Genomic DNA, 23,078 nt, shown 5'->3' with positions numbered 1-23,078 from the left:
AAAAGGAATGTTGTTCTGAAATCGATTTTATGCAAGAGAAGTGTCAAGTCATAACCCTGCCTTTGCCATGAGCACACATCCTTCATGCTATACCCATCATGTTTCTACATGCTGTTCAGTTTATAACATAAATAAATAATAAAAAATTGGACTCATATACAAAATTAACAACTGAACTTAATAGCCTAAATTTAGCATTAGTACCATTCAAGATTTTCAATCACCAGCAATTAGTAAACAGGCCATTTTTGCATGCCTCAAACTGAGAATATAATGGTAACTGTTGTTAAAATGATATATGTTGTAATCTTTTAGGTAAAGTGCTACTTCGACATAGTATACAAGCTGGTTACCAAGAGGTCCTGAGTTCTAATCTTGTTGCCCACGTTTATTGCGTGGTGTTTAAAAATTATAGTATTCCCTCTAATGGGTGTTATTTATTAATTGTTTCTCTTGATGACCACATGGTGTTGAGGTACACGTGTGGTGGCCCACAATCTAATCGCTTAAGTTTTTGGATAAAGTAGTAATCCTAACAACTGTGTATACAAAACTAGAGTAATTTCTACACAAATTATGGCACAAAACCATGTCATTAGATTGCTTGCACATTCTACAAGGTAAAACAGATAAAAGGTTCTAGAGCAAGACACAAATCTCCCTCGAGGTTTGACAAAACAGACATGGACCCCTTGAGGTTTCAAAAATCCCACAAACCTCTCATGAGGGTTGACAAAAAATGCGGGCCTCCACTAAGGTTTTGAAAATCCCACCTCCTTGACATTTGATTTTTGGACACTTATACTCCCTGGCGTGTCTTTTTGTCAAAAATCAGGGGAGTTTTGTGTCTTTTTGCCAAACCTCAAGAGAGGTTTGTAAAAATTTTTAAACAGAGAGGTCTGCGTATTGTTGCCAAACCATAGAAGAGGTCAGTGTCTTTTGTTCATGAATCTATTAAGAAATATCAACAACAAAGGAATGAACTCATTGGGTTTCACAGTAACCGTGAAAACCTGTGCTCCACCCAAAACATTCTGAACAGTTAAATAAAAATAATGCACTGGCTGTTTATCTAAGGAGGCCACTTTGCTCTTCCAATAATCATATTAAATCCAAGGACAAAGTTGAAGGCAAGAGATCATCCTTTCCTTTCACATTTCTTTGCAAAATCCTTTAGTTGTAATGTCTGCCAAAATGCCAGATATTTATCTAAACTAGTTCCAACCCAATGCTGACAAAAACACTGATCGGTTGGAAGTTTGCAACCGATGAACTCAAGAAACGGTCCCTTTGAAGCTTTCTTAAGGGCAACCAAGAACTTCTGGCGAGGATGAATCCTCTTGACCAATTGCCAAAGAATAGCTTAGGTACATAGGATATTTTGCCAAGGATTGCATTTAATTCTGCAATTCATTGATTAAAGTAAATTTGAACTTGATAAAACAAAGAACATAAAACAAAGGGGTTAAGTGATACAAGTCGGTTTTTTTAGTCTATCTATTTAAGGGGGGATCATATGAAAAAGACGACCGATTCTTTCATTTCCTTGGGTCACTGGCCATCTGCCGGGAGTTTCGGGTTTAATACCGATATTTTAGCAACAAATCCAATAAATCTAAGTGTAGTACTTAATGTATTGATTTTTTTTGGAGACGGGAAAGAGTGGGATATCAATTTGATATCCAGGTCCTAGATGTTCTTCAGAAAATCCATGGAATACCATCTCCTAGATATATTCCCTCTTTATTCCCCAAACTAAATTTATATCGGGCAGGGGCTGCAATATTCCCATTTGGAAAGACCTGTGGTTGGGAATGTTGTGTTATCCATCGCTTTTCCTCACCTATTTTGCTTGAGCTCAGGACAGAATGGATCTATTTCTTCTTTCATTGTGGAGCCTGGTGGTCCTTTACCTTCTTGGGATTTTCACTTTAGGAGACCCTTGAATGACGGAGATAGAGGAGCTATCCTCCCCGTCAGCCTTGCTGAATAATTGTCGAATCTCATTGGAAGCCAGTAGCCATTTTTACTCTTTGGATCCCTTGGGGTTTTATTCCTGCAAATTTTTTTGTGAGTTCTTGACTAGTTCTGGTTTTTCTCTTCCTCTCTATAAAACTATTTGGAAGGCCAGATTCCCCTCTAAAGTCAGAGCTTCCCTCTGGCTGGTTGTGCTTAATAGGATCAACACCAACAACTTTCTACAGATTAGAAGACCGTTAAAGGCTCTCTCCCCAGATGTATGTGTGCTTTATTTTAATTGCTCTGAAACTGCTCCAAATATTTTCTTACATTGCGATTTTGCCTAGAGGATTTGGAACAAGCTTTTCAATTATTTTGGGGAATGCTTGGTTTGTCCTAAGACAGTGGAGGAGTTTTTGGCAATTCATTTTGTTGGTTCTGGCAGGAAAAAGGAGGGTGTAAGGAGTTATGAATTGTGCCTTATGTTAGATTACCACTTTACCTAAAAGCTTAAGCTATTAGGTCATGGGCAAACAATGTATATGAAGATTTAACACTCCCCCACATGTGCAGTCTGACAGCATGTCGAGAGATACACATATTAAATAACACCCATGATAGGTAACACAATAATATTTTTTAAACACACACAATAAACGCAGGCAACAAGACTAGAACCCAGGATCTCTTGGTAACCAGCTTTGATACCATGTTAGATTACCACTTTGCCTAAAAGCTTAAGCTATTAGGTTGTGGACCAACAACGTATATCAACTTATCAAGTTTTAACACCTTATTTGTTGTATATTGGGGTTTGTGGATGGAAAGAAACGTGCACATTTTTTCAGGGAAGAAGTTACCTCTTTTGCTGATTTCAGAGAAGATTCAACATTTGGCTTCTCTATGGTGTGTGGGTAATGGGAACTTTCAGGGGGATGCACTTTTCAGATATTCAGCGTGATTGGCTTTCCTTTTTGAATTGATAAAGCATGCTGATTTTTTGGGGTTGTTTCTAGTATTCATTTTGGTTTTTCATTTTTTATTTTTCTGGGGTAATCCATAGTTTTGAAAGGAGATGCCTTACTTTCCTGCTTGTACATTCCTATTCTATCAATGAAATTCCTTTTTATATAAAAAAAATTCATTGGCTAAACACTTATACTTTGGTTTAAGGTTGTCTTCCAGTGACAGATAATACCTGCAAATATGTGAACACCTTTATTCAGGAAACATGTGCTAAAGAAATTCTCATGCAAGTGAATTCATCACACAAAAGAACTTCAAAATCACAAAACAACGTTAAGAAAATAATCAGTTCCATTTTTTGAAATACTAATCTCTTCCCAGCTCCCAGTAAAATATTTGTTTTATGATGATATTTACTTATTCTCATGTTTTGAGAACCTGCTGTTTGTGTAACACAAAAAACAAAAGAACAAGTAGACCTAACCACTTTCCAAAACACAGAAGCACAAGAAACCTAATAACATGATGCCCATGATAATATTATATATTTCAATTCAAATATGAGATGGTAAAAAAATTTGCGTAAGGCTAGTCAATACTTTTAAAATATCCGAATCACATCCTAATGCTCAGAAAATTGATCCTGGGCATTAAACCCTCTTCAATACTGTAATGAAGGAGCTGGTGATGTTTTGTGACTCTTTTCACTATATTATCTCTGGGTGCTTTCAATTCCTTTGAAAGAAAAGTATGGCGAGTGTTCCATGATGGTCAATTCGCTGAACCAGAATTTGAGGGCTCAGCTGCACAACTTTACCCAAGTCATTTTTCATGATGTCAACCTCCTCAATTAGGCATCTCACTGTGGGCTTTAATGAATTCTCAATGCTATATGAAAACAGGGACGGGGCAGCAGCAGTTATCTGCCCAACTCTTAAGAGTCCAGGATACTCGAGCCAACCAAAACAGCAACATGAGACCTCAGATTGTTCTCCACTTTATACTCAGGAATTCGTGGTTGCCTCAAAATTATTATTTTTTGTTTTTTGATAGAAAAATAAAATTCTATTCGAATTTACACAAGGGAGAATGAGGCATCCCCCCAAAACAGGCCTGAAATTATCCAGTAAAACCAGTTAAAAATATACCAAAAAATAATATGTTAGCATTCCAAAATGTTCCTCCAATCTCTATGTAATTTGTGGAAACTAATTCCTCTGAAAAAAACCCAAACTAATGCACCAAAGTGAGGCCAAATACTGATTTATTTCCCAAACCAGCACCCCATTTAATTTCTTCCCATTGAATATCCTTGCATTATGCTCCAACCATAATCCCCATAAAACTGTGAATATTCCACACTTCCATAGGATTGCCTTGTCCTTTCTCCTACCAAAGCCTTTGAAAGACATAGCTAACAATCTGAATTTTTGTAACAGAGCACACAAACATATGAAGAGAGAGCCTTTGAAGGTCTCCTAATTTGCAGCAAGTTATTAGTATTAATTTTATTGAACACAACCAACCAAGTGAAAGCCTTAACTTTTGGAGAAGCCTTAGCCTTCCAGATGAAACGACAGAGTGGGAAAGAACTGAAGTGAGTCAAGAGTTCAAAAAAAAGATTAACAAGAAACCACACCTGACTAATCCAACGACCAGGACTGAACATCCGCCCCAGATGAAAGATTACTCTCATTACATAAAGATAACAAAGAAGACAGCTCTACCAACTCCCTATCATTAAGAGGTCTCCTAAAATGGAGATTCTAGGAAACCAGTGTTTTAAAAGGCTCAAAGCCTTAAGGCAAGGGATGCCTAAAACGCCTTGAGGCTCAATCTAAAATACCAAATTCAAAAAAGACTAAAGCATTACACGCTGAGGCTCATGCATTTTTACAAAAAGTACGCCTTTTGCACCTTTCTAGTTGAGGCTTACGCATTTTGAGTTTGTGATTCTCAAGTTAGAATTGGTAAGAAAATTTTAACATGTTTGTATAGAAGGAATGTCATAATATGAGTTTATTTCTAAAACTCCTGAACCTCAACCTTTCCAAATAACTGAGAGTTGTATATTACATCATGAAAATAGTTTAAACTTTGTAATGGTATAGCTATCTCTTGTCATGATTTATGTCATGTATACAAGTTTGCAATTTTGAATGGCCAACTAGCATTTTCCAAAGTACATCTAGTTTTTCTTTTTTACATTATATTTGTGATTTTCTTAAATTTTACTTTATTTTAAGTATATATAATTTATTTAACATATTATTATCTTAAAACAAATTCTCAAAAGGCTTATGCCCCCAATGCCTTAAGGCTAATCCCTCGCCTCTTAAGGGTTGAACCGTTGAACCGCCTCGCCTTACGCCTTCGCCTTTTAAAACATTGTAGGAAACCAATGGACTACTCAAATTCCCAACAAAGAAAGATATAGCTCTATTTTGCTCGGAGCTTAGCTGAAAAAGACGACGGAATGAATTGGATAAGGATGCATTACCTAGCCAAGGGTGTCACCAAAAACGGATCCATGAACCCCTTCTCACTTCAAGATTAGTGTGAAGGATGAAAGAAGGATAAATTTGAGAAATGGACCTCCACAAACTACCCAAAGAATATCTTAAACTAGCATTGGTATCCCACCCATTCTCATCCAACCTGAACTCACTTCTTATTACTATATGCCAAAGGGACGATTCTTATAGAGCGAAGCGTCATAGCTATTTAGCTAAACGGGCCATGTTTTTAGACACCAACTCCCTAGACCTGACCCTCCCTCCTTTTATGACCTACAAACGTCACTCCAACTAGATAAGTGGTCCTTGTGACCCCCCTAGAAGACCACAGAAAGTCTCTCATGATTCTCTCGAGCTTGCCAGCAATCTCCGTCGGAATCCTAAATACAGACAGGAAATATAACAGAATGCTTGATAGACAAGCCCGGATGATAGTTATTCTACTCCCTTAAGAGAATAGTGCCCCCTTCCAACCGACTAACCTCTTAGTCACCCTTTACACTAGAGGATTCCAAAAATACATTGCTATAGGGTTACCCCCAAGGGGACCACTAAGTATGTCATAAGCCAATCCAGAATGCCACACCCTACTTCAGTGGCCCTTTCCCTCACTCACTCCACGGGCACATTCAAAGCAGCTAATCTACTCTTCCCCATATTAATTTCAAGGCCCGACACCCTCTCAAAAATTTGAAGAATGCCCAAGACTCTCCTAAATGACTATGATCATCAAGGAAGAAAATGGTGTCATCAGCAAATTGAAGATGAGAAACCACCACTTCCTCTATCCCTACTTCTAGACCTTTAACCAATCCCCTCTATAAAGCCATATCCACCATCCTGCTCAATATATCGGCTGTAAGGACAAATAGAAATGGGGATAAAGGGTTTCCTTTTTTAAAACCCTTGGAAGCTCTAAACCAAGATTTTGGCTCACTATAAGGATCACCAAGAACCACACATTAGACAAGCAACCCCTAATCCATCGATGCCAGTGCTCGCCAAAGCTCTTCCTCTCAAGGACTTTATCCAAGAAGCTCCAAATCACTCTATCATAGGCCTTCTCAAAATCTAATTTAAAGACAAAAATCCCTCTTCTTATTCCTACCCTCCACCACCTCATTGGCCACAAGTATAGCATTTGCTATTTGCCTCCCACCAAACGAACACACTCTGGGCAATAGAAATGGTATCAACGAGCACCTCACTCATCATATTAGCTAAGATTTTAGTGATAATTTTATAGACACAAGGCTACTAGGTCTAAAATCCTCAACCTTGATAGATCTGGAATTTTTAGGCATCAAGGCAATAAAAAGGAGTGGATGCTTTTGCTCAAGATCCCATTCCCAAAGAATTTAGTAAAATTTTTTAACAAATCACCCTTAACAACCTCCCAACAATCTAAAAAAAAAAAAATGCTATGTTGAACCCATCCAGGCTTGGGACCCCAAAATTATTCTTTTGATGTCTCTATGTTTGACACCAACACTCAATAAGTATTCCAATCTTTCCCGAGCAAAATCCACATTAATATGAAGGAACGACATATGCCTCTCATGCATTTGGATTAGGTGTGATTCCACAAGTCCCAATGTGCTTAGGTAATCAAGAAGTGGGAACAAATCATGATAACGAATTGCAAGCTAATTAAAAGATGCTTAAAATTGGATCCATGTTACAATCTTATGGATCTCATTTTCTTATCAAGCTCCCATTATATGCAAAAAAGATTTACCCTCAACAGCTATGTCGGGCCACTCAAATTCACTCAAATGACTACAATTCTCCCATATAAGTACAACTAGGCAAGAGAACCAAGTGATTTGAAATCAACAACACCATGCTTTTTCAATTCTTCCAATTTACCCAAAAAAGCTAGCCAACAATATATTATTCTTCGCACAGCTATGCATTGTTGTTTTTGTAGTTTAATCCAAGCTAAGCTGCAGGAAGGGAATGATGAATAAACATGAAAAAAAATCTAAAAATGTGAAATGTTCATATCACAACATAAATTCCACTAAATTATAAGTACCAAAGGTTAAACATATGCCTACTCTCTGTGTGTGTTGAGTAATTGGGTAAAATGGAAAACCTAAAATCAATGATAGGTCTCTCCCTCTATTTATAATATCTGTAAGTACTTTTGGAATGACCATAATACCCTTACTAACTCACACTTATTACTAACAAAACTCTAACACATAATAATAATAATAATAATAATAATAATAATGCTAAAAGACTAAATAACCATTAACACACCCCCCTCAAGCTGGAGCATATATATCATATGCTCCTAACTTGTTACAAATAAATTTCACACGAGCACCTCCCAAGGCTTAAATGAATAAATCAGCAAATTGAAACTAAGACTTCACATGAGTGGTCGTAATGAGCTTCTATACAAGTTTCTCTCGAATAAAGTGGCAATAAACTTCAATGCGTTTTGTTCGGCCATGAAATACAAGGTTGGAGGTAGTGTGAATAGCAGCTCGATTATCACACATCAACTCTATAGGCTACGAATGTCTAGTTCTTTCAACATGTTCTTTAGCCAAACAAGTTCACATGTAGTATGCACCATAGCTCTATTCTCTGACTCAACACTCGACCTAGCAACCACAGTTTGTTTCTTACTTTTCCAAGACACCAAATTACCATCAACAAAGATACAATACCCAGTTGTGGATCTTCAATCGGATGGTGATCTGACCCAATATGCATCTGTATATCCCTAAATATGAGTGTGACCCCAATCCTGATATAAGAGACTCCTTGGTGCACCTTTGAGATATCTCAAAATGCGAATTACTGCATCCCGGTGATTTGTTCTTTGGGAATTGAGAAACTAACAACACTTGTTGCGAAGGATATATCTAGTTGAGTGACTGTGAGATAATTCAACTTTCCAACAAGTCCCTACTACTGACCTGGGTTAGGCAACAAATCACCCATATCTAACATTAGCTTACTATTGGGATCCATGGGTGTATCAAGAAGTTTGGAGCTCAACAATCCCATCTCATCTAAAAGATCAAGAACATACTTCCTCTGTGACAAGACAATTCCCATACAAGATCTTGATACTTCTATACCCAACAAGTACTTCAATGGCCCTAAATCTTTGGTCTGAAACTTACTGTAGAAAAAGTTTTAGGTCCTAAATGCCACGATCATCATCACCAGTGGTCACAATGTCATCCACATATACAATAAGCAAAATACCGGCCGATGGAGTATGATGATAAAATATAGAGTGATCCACTGACCAATGAAGGTCAAACTCAAGACTACAACACTAAAACGGCCAAACCATGCTCTTGGAGATTGTTTTAATCCATAAATGACTTCTTGATCCGACATACTAAGCTGGACTCCCCCTGAGCAACAAACCCAGGAGGTTGCTCCATATATACCTCCTCATGAAGATCACAATGTAGGAAAGCATTCTTCACATCTAATTGATGTAGAGACCAATAACAAGTGGCGGCCAAAGAAAATAAACAAACGTACTGAGGCAAGTTTAGCAACGGGGGAGAATGTGTCTGAATAATCTAGACCATACACTTGAGTATACCCTTTAGCAACAAGGCGGGCCTTTAGACGAGTCACAGAACCATCACGATTGACTTTCACATTGTACACCCAGTGACAACCAACCACAAACTTTATCAAGAGGAAGAGGTACCAAATCCGAAGTTTCATTATCATGTAGTACATGCATCTCTTCAACCATTGTCGTCCTTCACCCATAATGGGATAGGGCTTCAAAAATAGATCTTGGAAGAGCAACAGACGACAGAGTACTAACAAGATAGTAATAAGAGGGTGACAAGAAATCATAACAACCAAAATTAGAGATCGGGTGTTGGGTACAACTGTACAAGTGTGCTTACCTTTTTGAATAGCTATTGGAGGATCAACATCACGAGAAATAAGATCATTCGACAAAAGAACTAGAGGCACAGTAGTAGAAGCTGGACGAGGCACTCCCCCTTGAGTCCGTGTGTATACTTGTAAAATGGGATGATTCAAGCGATGAGAAGGATTCAAACTGGATGAAGATGTAGGAGGATTGAACACAAATACTAGGTTTGGATATGGGAGGCAAGGCAGAGGAAGGGACTCATTAAGGTCAACAAAATTCAAGGAATCAGAGTAGTATGGTGAAGACTCAAAAAAGGTGACAGCAACAGAGACAAAGAATTAATGTAAATTAGGACAGTAACATCGATATCCCTTTTGAGTAAAGAAATAGCCTAGAAAAATACATTTGATAGCACGAGGATTCAACTTATCCCTTTTTGGAGATAACTGATGGACAAAGGACACACAACCAAATATGTAAGGAGGAAGGGAGAACAAAGAAGCCTTAGGAAAGATAATTGAATATGGAATTTTACCACCAAGGACAAAGGATGGCATTTTATTGATGAGGGAGTAAGCTGTGAGCACAACATCACTCCAAAAGACTTTGAGGACATTTATTTGATACAATAGGATACAAGTGACTTCAAGAATATGTCTGTTTTTCCACTTTGCAACTCCATTTTGTTGTGGAGTGTGGGTACAAGAGGATTAATGGATCATACCAGAGTTAGTCATATAAGTACTAAATTGGGTACTGAAGTACTCCTTAGCATTATCACTACAAAATATCCAGACTGACATGTCAAATTGAGTCTTCATTTGAGAACAAAAAGCACAATAGATATCAAACAACTCGGAACAATCTTTCATTAAATATAACCAAGTCATCCTAGAGTAGTCATCAACCAAGATAACAAAGTACCGAAACCCCAACTTTGATGTCACACAACTAGGACCCCAACTATCAAAATGGACAAGCATGAAAGGACTAACCTCCTATTTGTCGAACCAAGGAGCAAAGGGAACATGATGATGCCTACCCACTTGACAAGACTCGCACTCAAGATTAGACACAGAACTCAATGTAGGAACTAGTTGTTTTAACTTGTCCAAGGACGGGTTACCAAGACAACAATGGATTTGAAGTGGTGTAGCTGCGACTCAAAGTAGTAAAGTCAACGAGCCTCACGTCCTATGCCAACTGTCTTTCCAGTCTTTAGATCCAAAATAACCACAAAATCAAGAAGGAATGTGATAGAACAATTTAGTGACTTTGCAAGCTTACTAACTGGCATAAGATTGAAAGGAGATTTAAGAATGTATAAAGCAAAAGAAAGAGAGGTAGAAGGAGTAGGATTTACTGTTCCTATCCCCTTAACAACAATAGTAGACCCATCAGTAAGAGTAACTTGGGGGAGATTTTTAGGATATTGGAGATCAAAAGGAAAGTTGGTTGCACCTGTTATATGGTTGGTGGCAGTAGAATCGATAATCCAAGGACCCATAGGAAGGATACTAGATGACATGCAGATTGCAGGATTACCTTTCTAGGCGAAAGAAGCAATGTGATACAATGCTTGTTGAGACAATTGATACTGTAGAAACCTGGAATACTCCTCTGATATAGTCACAGTACGCAGTTCACTCAGACAAGTGACTAACGAAGGAATCATACTTTTGGGATTTGCAAACGCCATCCCAACATTCACAAACTCAGACCAATGATCATAAGATTAATTTCTGGAACAATTGGAACAACCACGAACAAGGTACCAATAAAACAAGCACGGATAAATCAGTCATGAAGGTCACCACCAAAACTACCATGAACAAAAGCAACACTGTCACAGCCTCACACAAAAATAAAATAACACAGCTTATGAGCACTGCCACTGCCCCAAGAAGGTCACCAATGACCGTTACTAACACCGAACAACAACTAACGAATTATCATGAGTGCATTGTCACAACAAAGATTGGATCTTGGAGCAAAAACACATGCCCAACAGCTTGATATTTTGGTATATAGGAATTAGAATAATGAATCAAAAACACAGCAAATCCCACTTTTTCAGATCCAATAAACTCATTAACAGTTGATAAACAGCTTCATGAAGCATCAAACAACCATTCCTTCGATGCCGCACTGCCATGGACGAGGTGAGCAACTCACCGACAGATATAGCATTGCCACAGCCTCACAACTGAACATATGAATCTTCCACGGCTCCAAAAAAACTCACAAAGAAGCCTTCACAAGCCTTGAACAAACATTAACGGAATGCCGCAAGTGCATAGTCGGAAAAGGTTGAATTTTTGAGTAAAAAACTGTCCTAAGAGCTTGATTATATAGTCAAGATAAGGAACCAGAGCATGGCAGAGGAAAAACATGGCAGAGGAAAAAAAGAAAAAGGCGGCCAGAAATTCACACACGTGCTGGCGCGTGGGGTCGGCCCTGCAGGAATTTGGCCGATGTGTGGGGGCTCCTCCAGCGATGGGGTTTTGTGGGATGAGTCGTCGGGGGGGGGGGGGTTGTTTATGGGTGTACGGTTGGCCTTGTGAAATAATATGGGATGGAGGTGAATCTAGGAAGGACAGCTGTGGGAACGGTGTTTTCCGGCGACGGCTGAGAAGAGTAGGGTTTAGTTTGGATCACGCTCAAATACCATGTTGAGTAATTGGGTAAAATGGAAGACCAAAACTCAATGATAGGTCTCTCCCTCTATTTATAATATATGTAAGTACAATTGGAATGACCAAAATACCCTACACTTATTACTAACAAAACTCTAATACATAATAATAATGCTAAAAGACTAAATAACCATTAACAGTGTGATCCAATGGAGGGCTCAATACCCAAGAAAGGAAAAAAGGAGGAGAAACAAAAGCATCAGAAAAGAAAACAACCAAACCAAACTACTAAATGGGCACCATGCATGGGATAATAGTCCCACTGCAGGCAACCTGACAGGGGAGTGTTTAACTCATGTGGACCAATAACCTACGACAGCAGAAGTGGCTAGCCAGATTGCCAATCAATTCCCCTCACGATAAATGTGAGATATACAGACTTGCAACCCTCTACTCAATGGGAATAATAGGAACCATAATCTGCAAAAACAACCACCAAAATACCATACCAATAGTCAAGAAACTCAAAAGAGTTAAATGCCTGAGTTGGTCACTCAAATTTAAAAAATATTTGGTTAGTGACGATGCATTTTTTCCAAATGTAATCACTATATATTTTCTATCCTTGTGATTCCCACCTAAACATTATACAATCATTGGAATGCCAAAGTGTAAAATTATGAGGGCAAATTAACCCTTGTGCTATGAGTTGGAGAGGAATTGGAATCCCTAAAATACATGAATGTCATTTAGTGGTGGGCAATATATTGGGGTGGAGGGAGGGTAACCTATCCATTAATTTGGACATTATGAACGTGTAACCTTCTAGTAATCTCAAGGGTCACTCTACATCAATTTGGAGTATTTAACCCCTGGGAGGAAGCCTATGAAAGATACCCAGGGGCTATACGATGGGGCATGCTCTAAGATTTTCTATAATAGGATCTATACTCTATCCCGATATTGACTTCAGCATTAGAGTCCGGAGATGGCCACCAGAGACCACCAGGGGTTTCCAAGCTTTTACCTTTTTCCCTCGGTGGTAGGTGTTCAGTGTGTGGACACAAAGATCAGGGTTTATTTTTGGCCTCAACAAATTGCTGCGCCAATTAGGAGAAATTTGTTTCCACATGAGGATCTTTGTAACTAAAAAAAACAGAGAAGAAGTGGGGGGCACATTGAGCACCCCCAAATCACGGAAAACCTTGGCTCCAAGGCCTAAAAAGGCCATCCAAAAATAAAGGAGAGGAAGTAAAGGGGACCTCAATCATCCCCCACATTAGGGGGGAAGGTGTTGAAGCAAGGAGCACCTCAACTCCAATTCCCGGAGGCCAAGAGCCCATTAACAAAAAATAAAAACAAAAAAGAAAAGCATATCAAATTTGGAGAAACCATTAAACTTTGATGTATTTGATTTGGTGAGGGAGAGGGAGCAGCAAGGCTTAGTAAGCCATGTGCTAGTAGCAAACCTCTTAGGCATCCAACTTGCACGAATAAGTAAACCATGTACTCAATGAAATTCCCAAACTGAATGTAAGCACCATTTGTGGAGTTGTGAGTTGTGACTGCAATATTTTTGGTTGTCTTTCCTCTCCAAATCTCTGGCCATGAAGGGAAGGTATTCCTCTAGCCCATTTAAGTTTAATTACCTTATTTTAAAGCACAAAACACCCATATATGGAGGTAAAAGCCCTGTTGTGGTCAAGAATAACACACCCTCACATGATCGCCTATTTGTTGAAAGTAAAGGAGAATTATAAAGTTATATGAGTTTGTAAAGTGCCTCTAAGTGGCAAAAACAAAGTGCTTGGCATGCACCATTGTGCATGCATGGTGCTTACTAAGTAGCATCCACACACATGCTTCCTACCATATTTTCTATTTAGGTAGTGGGGTCCAAATCTAATTAATAAGAATATCTATTTGCTTGCGCAGGTTGTTTGGTTGTAATAAAGGGACTTTTTTATTTAAAAAGAAAGAGGAGGAGGAGGAGGAGGAACTTTGGCCCACCATTTGTTTGCTTAAATGCTTCACACATGCAACAATTGTTTTGCTACCCACATTTAGTGTTGACTCAAATACTAAGTGTGTCATAACTTAATTGTATGCTTGTGGGAAACTAAGAATAATTATAATAATTAATGAATTTTGTAATACCGATTTCATACATGATACATTATGAAATCCAATTGCATGCTTTTTGAAATCATAAATTTAAATAAATAATGGCGATAACCTTTTTCCTGTGGGAATTGCATGCTGCCTTCATTGTGTGTTGACTGAAATTCAACAAAGGAATGTCTGTACTTCCCCATTTACATAAGTATGATGTTCCCATCGATATTATATTAGTGTTATCTTGAGAACATTGTGGGTCTCAAGGAACTACATTCAAGGCTCATGGCATGTGAGCCAAAGGCTTTAGGAGGCTGTGCCAACCCACCGCCTACTTTTTAAAGTGCATAAGATGCAAGTATTTTACCCCATTTAATTGCTACTTCCTTCAAGTATAAATGGCGACAGAACCAATGGTAACCACTGACTTCTCACCATTGCCCACAATTAATTTCCCAGAAAAAAAAAAAAAAGGCTTGGTAAAATTGGTTTTCAAGCATACAAAGATCATCACATAAATTGGCAGAAAAGGATTCGTGTAGTCAACCCCACCTAGTGGGATTCAAGGCTTGGTTTGTTGCTGTTTTGTTTAAGCATACAGAGGTTAACCTGTCCTTGATGTGGTGTACCTTGTGCCATTTAGAAGATTGGTCACAATCTGTATACTGTCTAAAAGTAGTGATAGAATATGAGAAGTGCGCTAAGTAAGGAAAATAATTGTATTGTTTGGTTGTGGATATGTAATTTTATTATCATAGTTCTAAGACCTCAAGTTGTATACACCCCTCTACCTAGTACACGTGTATCACTTTTTAAACAAGAACAGACCTTAAGCATATTACCATAAAATGAAAAAATATAAGGGTTGATGGAAACATGCAAATTACTTTTCATTATAAAAGGACACAATGGGCATGATGTCCGTAGACAACTCTTAAAAGACAAGTCTCTTGGACCTTGCAAAAAATAGCAAAGACAAATGAAAAATTATTGATAAACGCACATCAGATAATATGACATTTTTTATAGAAAAAGAAATTCCTTAAGAGAAAGGAGAGAAAAGTACAAAGGGTGGATGATAAGTAATCCTCATATATATATATATATATATTTTAAAAAGACAGAAATATTTACATGATAGCTCCTTTCCAATTCCTTGAAAAAAACCAAAGAATGTGCCAAAAAAGAAGCCAAAAAGAACAACCTTATCCCAAAGGACAGGTAAGGGACTTGTTTGGTCATTAAAAATCTTTGCTTTCCTTTCAGTCTAGACAGTCCAAAACAGAGCAAAAACATGTCCGAAGGACTATTCCTTTCTTACTTCTACCAAGACCCATGTATCACAATAGCAAGAAAAGCTTCAATGGTCTGTGGCATCACCAAATCTCCCTCAAAAACCAAAAAATATATTAGCCCAAAGCTGCTTAGCCACTCAACAATGAAGAAACAAGTGGTCACTAGTTTCATTCACCTCCAGACACATCATGCAAATATCGGGATAGATAGCCTTGAAAGGGCCGTCTTCCATGTAACAAATAATTTGTATTAAGCTTGTTGGAGATATAGACCGGACAAATGGACGAACTTTCAGAGGAAAATTAACTTTCCAGATAAATTGGTCCATGGGAAAATAAGAAGAGTTTGAAATTTTCAACAACTAGGAAGGATTTTTGGAGAAAGAGCCAGAAGAATCCCTAAACCAAATCCTCACGCCATTACCATTCGAGGTACAAAGAATTTCAACACTCTCAACAAAACAATTAAATCATCTACCTCTCACATTTAGATTCCTAAAAAATGAAAATCCCAAAAGAGAGAATCTCCCTCAAGAGAATAGAAAGCATTAATCAATACATTATGCATGGCAGAGGTCTAAAAAGGCAAGGGATCAAAGACTCCAACAAAAGCTCAACAATCCAAACATCCTCCTAGAACTGTATAAGATTCCCATTTCCAACACGAAAATGGGTAAGAGGGTAAAAGAAGTGAACAATATGAAAATAAACTTCCAAGGGCTTGAGTGAGAAACATTGCCACTACCTTTGCTATCCCAACCGTTCTAATACAATTCATACTTTTTTTTTTTATAACCACGTGCCATAAGGAACCAAACTCCAAAGGGAACCTCCACAACCACTTTCCAACTAACGAGATGGTTTTAGACACCAAATTCCTCTAGGCCCAGTTCCCTTAAGACTTATGTCTTCTCCCAACTAACAAGATGATCTCTCCTTTCTTCCCCTATACACGGCCATAACAAATCTCTCATAATCCTCTCCAAAGCAGCAGCCACCCCCATCGAAATTCTAAAAAGAGAAAGAAAATAAATAGGGATATAAAAGGACAACACTAATAAGAGTAATGCAACCCCCTACAGATCAATATGCCCTATTCCAACTTTCCAAACTACTCCCCAGTCTCTCCACCACTGGATCCCTATAAGTAGAAGAGTTGGGATTACCACCTAAAGGAAAACTCAAATAAGTATGAGGCCACTCTACAGTAGTACAATTAGATAAATTAGTGAAAACCTCAAAGATCACCCCTTCTGATGTTTAAACATGCAACCCAACTTTTAGACATGCTGATCTTTAATCCAAAATTTTTCTCAAAAGTACTACCAAGAAAGAGAAGCGTATAATCATCAAATTGAAGATGGGAAATCACAACCTCTTCCGTGCCAACCTTAAGGCCTTGAATCACATCAAGGCTTTGAGCATGTCTCAACATACGATTCAACACATCAACAACTAGAACGAAAAGAAAAGGGGATAAGGGATCCCTTTGCCTCAATCCCTATGAAGCGCTAAGCCACTCCTTGGTTGACCAATCACAATGATAAACATAGTCATTAAGGATAAGCATCCTTTGATCCATCTCCTCCAAAAATCATAGGCCAATAGGCCCACTTGGCAAAATGGTCCAAGTACTAAAGGCCAAAATTAACCTTGGCAAATATCTTTAGAGATCAAGCCACCTCCTAAGGTGTTAACTTGCAATCACCCATGGAATAGAAAATTGCCTTGGTTAGAAAACCTGGGGTGGTTACTTTATCGAAAGGCCTTCACAAGCAAGTCACCATCATGTAAAAATAGGAAGTCGCAAAATTGGAAAATTCCCATGAAAATGAAGGCTACCTTGGTTCAAAGACTGACGGTGGCAACCTTGAGAAATGCCCTTGATGAACAAGTACCACCGCCGCTAAGGCAATAGGGGATAACCTTGGGAAATACCCTTGGAAAAGCCAAAAGGCCACCTTGGTCCAAGCATCCAAGGAATAGAAAATTGGACCGAGGGCCAGCCTGATCCAAGCATTTGAGGAACGGGGAAAAAAAAGAGAGAGACAAAGAGGGCCAAAGGCCAAGCTGCTTTGGTTGTAACAAAGGAGCAAAAAAGGATACTATGAAAAAAAAAAAAAAACCTGAAAAACGTACTCCCAAACCTTAAAGTGCCTTTCAAGGCTTAGAAGTGTGGAAGCATATAAAAGGGGCATAATGAACCCTTGTCCTACGAGTTAGAAGAATCCCAAAGGCATCCCCTAAAGCCCATGTATGTCATTTAGGACCAGTTAATCTATCCATCAACCTTGGACATTATGAAGACATAAGCCTCCATAATGTCAAGGGTTTCAACAATCTGGGGTACTTAACCCCTTGGGAGAAGCCTACAAAGATACCAAAGGCCATGCAATGGGGGCACATTCTAATGTTTTCTATAAAAGGATGATAACATACCTAAACTCTATCCAATACTGAATTGATGGAGAAGGCCCCAGAGGCCAACGGGAGTTGTTAAAATGTCAACCCCAAATATCTTTGTAAATAAAATACAAATTAGGAAAGTGGGTAATTATGGGGGATTTGATTTTATTCAATACGAAATTGTTTCCTTGTTTAGAATAGATAATTGTATTATATATTGGATTGTACGTAAGAACAAAATAATGAAGAAACATTTTTTTCCAATCGTTTCTTCTTTCATGGTATCAGAGCTAGGGTTTCTTAAACCCAGCTAAACAATGGCTGACAGCAGAGACTCTACCTCCTTTGCAAACATCACCGGCGATTCAAAGGTTACGTCCGGTGGGAGTACGAATGATAACACAGTCTTTCCACTCTCATTGGAAAAACTAAACGGAAAAATTTTCCGTGAATGGGCTCAGTCCACGAAACTGGTGATTAAGGGAAAACGAAAGCTTGGTTACCTTACCGGTGAGCGAAGGAAACTAGATCCTTCCGACGCTGTAGCCCTGCAAAGATGGAGGTCCGAAAATTCCATGGTCACGGCTTGGCTCGTCAATTCGATGCAACCATCAATCGAAAAAATTTATTTGTTTTTGCCGACGGCGAAGGAGGTCTGGGAAGCCGTACGTGAGACGTACTCCGATGTCGAAAGTTACTCCCAAATCTTCGACATCAAGACCCGATTGTGGCAGATGAGGCAAGGCAAGAGAGGGGTTACCGAGTATTTCATGAAGAGGAGTCATCTCTGGCAGGAGCTCAATCTGAGCATCGACGAAGAGTGGGAGTGCTTCGGCGATAGCACGCGATACCGAAGGAGGCTCGAAAACGAGAGGGTTTTCGAGTTTCTTGCCGGCCTGAATCGAGAGCTCGACGACGTAAGGGGACGGATCCTTGGCCGGCGACCTCTCCCTTCAACCCGAGAAGTCTTCGCAGAGGTCAGGAGGGAGGAGAACAGGAGGCGGGTGATGTTGCGGCCCCAAAATGAATCCTATGGGCTGGACTCGACTGTACATGGATCCGCCCAAAAATTAGATGGGCTACATGCTGGGCCGGATGCCTTAGCTCTTGCATTAAAAGGCCCAGGAGGACCTAGTCAATAACCACAAAGAGGAAAAATATGGTGCGAACATTGTCGAAAAACAGGTCATTCAAAAAATACCTGTTGGGAGATTCATAGAAAACTGACAGACTGGAAACCGAGACAATACCACAAAAATCGTGGGTACCAGGCCAGCACTGGCGGATCAACTGAAAGATCACAAGGAGAGAACAATGATACCCTGTCCCGTGTCTTCAGTATTGAACAGTTGGATCAGTTATATAAGATGTTCTCATCAATGCAGACATTGGGTCAGTCTTCCTCTGGTTCTCTGGCTCATCAAGGTAATCATCTGTCAGCTTTAAATACCACATCTTGTTACAAATGCCCTTGGATAATTGATTCGGGTGCATCCGATCATATGACTAGGTCGTATCAATATTTTTCATCCTACTCCCCCCGTATGCCGAGAATTTGAAGGTAAAAATTGTAGATGGATCTCTCTCACCAGTTGCTGGAAAAGGAAGTATCCGCATATCTGATTTCTTAACTTTACAATTAGTCTTACATGTCCCCAAGTTATCGTGCAATCTGTTATCTATCAGCCAGTTAACAAAAGACTCGAACTGTTCCGCTAAATTTGTTTCCTCCCATTGTGTTTTTCACGACCTATCATCGGGGAAGACGATTGGCACTGCTAAAGCGAATGAGGGACTCTACTACTTTGAGGCAAGTTTAAGTGAACTATGTAATACTGCAATTTGTGATTCTGCATCTACTTCTAGAAATAGTGAGCTTTTGTTCTGACATTCACGGATGGGTCATCCCAATTTTCAATATTTAAAATGTTTGTTTCCTTCTCTTTGTTAAAATAAAATGGCTTCTGAGTTTCAATGTGAAGTGTGTGAGCTTGCTAAACATCGTCGTACTTCTTTTCCATCATCCATATACAAACCATCTCGCCCATTTGCTATGTTTCACAATGATGTATGGGGTCCCTCACGTTCCCTAAATCGCACCAATAGAAAATGGTTTGTGACCTTTATTGATGACCATACTCGTCTTTGTTGGGTCTACTTACTAAAAGACAAAACTGAAGTCCGCTCCATTTTTATCAATTTTCATACCATGATTCATACACAGTTTTAGACTCATATTCAGATCCTACGTACTAATAATGGTACGGAATATTTCAATACCATCCTGGGAACTTATCTTCAAGATCATGGGATTGTTCATCAAAGTTCGTGTGTGGATACCTCTCAACAAAATGGGGTTGCTGAACGCAAAAATAGACATATACTTGAAGTAGCCCGGGCTTTAATGCTTACTACCCACATGAAACATTATTTTTGGGGCGATACCATCTTAACAGCCACACATCTCATTAATCGAATGCCAAGTCGAGCACTCTCATTTGTCACTCCTCTTTAGAAATTTCAGGAAAACTTTCCTACCTCTGGACTCCCTTCCAGTCTCCCACTGAAAATTTTTGGCTGTATTGCTTTTGTTCATGTCCATGCACACCATCGCGATAAATTGGATTCTCGTGCCATTAAATGTGTCTTCATTGGTTATTCACCTACCCAAAAAGGCTACAAATACTATGATCCGATCTCAAAACGACTGTTCATTAGTCTTGATGTCACCTTTTTTGAAACCACTCCTTATTTCTCAAAGTCCTCTCTTTAGGGGGAGAAATGGAGGAGTGAAGATCGGTTCTTTGATCCTTTTACTATTGAATCTGCTTTTACTCCATTTACTTCATTCCCTGACCCATCTATTGAGTCTTCCATTACATTACTTCCCGACTTGCCAAACACAACTGAACACTTACTCTCAGGGGGAGATGCAGGAGAACAAAACAATGCAAACATACTGGTTTACTCAAGAAAGCCGAAAACAAAGGAGAGGAAGAATCTCATACCTGAGGCACCAAGAGCGTTAGAACCGGTGATGGCTCCGAATAATCATAAGCCCTTGACTTATCCTGATCTGATAATTGAGTCTTCCTCTGATAATTCTGCACCTGATGATATCAATCTACCTATTGCAATCAGAAAACAAACTAGGTCATGTACTCAATATCCTTGGTCGAAATACATGTCTTATAAAAGCTTATCTACAGGATATTGTGCGTTTGTCTCTAATTTTGATAGGATGAAAGTACCAAAAAACATTCAGGAAACTCTAGCAATACCAGAATGGAGAGAGGCAGTCTTGGAAGAAATGCGAGCCCTAAAAAAAAATGGAACTTGGAAGTTGACAGATCTACCGAAAGGAAAGAAGCCAGTAGGTTGTAAATGGGTTTTCACAGTGAAATATAAATCTGATGGAACAGTTGAAAGATATAAAGCTAGACTTGTTGCAAAAGGCTTTACACAGGCCTACGACATCGACTATACTGAGACATTTGCACCATTGGCAAACTTAAATATAGTTCGGGTTCTCTTGTCCTTGGCAGCCAATTTAGATTGACCACTACAACAACTTGATATTAAAAATGCTTTCTTAAATGGAGAATTAGAAGAGGAAGTTTACATAACTATACCACCAGGATTCAGTAGAACAGGTGAAGATAACAGAGTGTGTAAACTAAAGAAATCGTTATATGGCCTCAAACAATCTCCGAGAGCGTGGTTCGACAGATTCGCAAAGGTACTAAAGAATCAAGGGTATCGACAAGGGCAATCAGACCATACACTATTCTTCCAACAGTCTAAAGGAGGTAAGAAAACAATTCTAATAGTGTTTGTTGATGATATAATCCTTACTGGTGATGATACTGTAGAAATGAAGAGATTGAAGAAGGTTTTGGCTACTGAATTTGAAATTAAAGACTTGGGACAGATGCGGTATTTTCTGGGCATGGAAGTGGCAAGAACGAAAAAGGGGATTAGTGTTTCTCAGCGAAAATATGTTACCAACCTCCTAGTTGAAACTGGCATGCTAGGGTGCAAACCCAGCGAAACCCCGATAGAAACAGTAAGGAGGGTTGAAGATTGTAGAAAACTAGTAGAAAATGAGAGGTATCAGAGATTGGTTGGCAAACTGATCTACCTGTCACATACTATACCAGATATTGCATTTGCAGTTAGTGTAGTAAGTCAACACATGCATTCACCAAAGGAAGTTCACTTTGATGCCGTATACAAGATCCTTAGATATCTCAAGGGATCCCCAAGAAGAGGACTCTTCTTTAAGAAATGTGAAAGTAAGGAAGTAGAGATCTTTACAGATGCAAATTCGGCAGTATCAGTGGAAGATAGAAGGTCCACCACAGGATATTGTACATTCGTCTGGGGAAATCTCGTGACTTGGAGAAGCAAAAAAATAGAATGTGGTGGCTCGTAGTAGTGCTGAAACTTAATTCAGGGCAGTCGCTCAAGGGATTTGTGAAGGATTGTGGTTACGAAAACTATTGGAGGAATTACGGGTACCGGTGAACCTTCCTATCAAACTTTATAGTGACAATAAGGCAGCTATTAGCATCTCTCTTAATCCAGTCCAACATGACAGGACTAAACATGTGGAGGTAGACAGACACTTCATCAAAGAGAAAATTGAAGAAGGAATTATATGTATGACTTATGTACCAATCAGGGAACAAACTGCAGATATCCTCACTAAAGGCTTGGGACGACAGAGTTTTGATGATCTTATTAACAAGTTGGAGATGATTAATATTTATGATCCAACTTGAGGGGGAGTGTTAAAATGTCAACCCCAAATATCTTTGTAAATAAAATACGAATTAGGAAAGTGGGTAATTATGGGGGATTTGATTTTATTCAATAGGAAATTGTTTCCTTGTTTAGAATAGATAATTGTATTATTTATTGGATTGTAAGTAAGAACAAAATAATGAAGAAATATTTTTTTCCAATCGTTTCTTCTTTCAGGAGTCTCCCGAGCCCTTTCTTTTTTCCTTGGTTGCAGGTGATCACCATGACACGTGGACGCATATCGTGGCAATCACATTCAGTAACCACGTCTGAAACACATTTATACATTGACCAATATAGAGCATTTTAAGAACTCAGACACCAGTGAACATCTAACTCAAATCTCAAGTAAATTAATCCGCTACACAAGGGAACAGAAAACAGACAACATAGAGTATAAGCATATAACCCAGAAAAAGAAAAGTAATCGCGAGCTCAAATGAAGCAAGGGCATCGTTCGCCCAGCCAGTATTTTGAACTTTGTGTTGAATAGGACTCTTAAAAG

General features: G+C 38.9%; 1 protein-coding gene across 1 annotated transcript; it reads right to left on the bottom strand.

Annotated features, from left to right (window-relative positions):
- Positions 1 to 1,138: 1,138 nt before the first annotated feature.
- LOC131149889 (transcription termination factor MTERF9, chloroplastic) lies at positions 1,139 to 18,344 on the bottom strand. The gene is given in 11 exon segments (XM_058100682.1): positions 1,139 to 1,348; positions 1,350 to 1,426; positions 3,117 to 3,143; positions 3,488 to 3,543; positions 3,545 to 3,695; positions 3,698 to 3,860; positions 3,863 to 3,947; positions 6,891 to 7,087; positions 16,285 to 16,372; positions 17,204 to 17,368; positions 18,271 to 18,344. Coding segments are annotated over 11 exon segments (1,293 nt in total).
- Positions 18,345 to 23,078: the final 4,734 nt, after the last annotated feature.

The sequence above is a fragment of the Malania oleifera genome, chromosome 1 (genome assembly GCF_029873635.1).
Source record: "Malania oleifera isolate guangnan ecotype guangnan chromosome 1, ASM2987363v1, whole genome shotgun sequence".
NCBI lineage: Eukaryota > Viridiplantae > Streptophyta > Magnoliopsida > Santalales > Ximeniaceae > Malania > Malania oleifera.
This window is presented reverse-complemented; position numbering and strand designations above follow the sequence as displayed.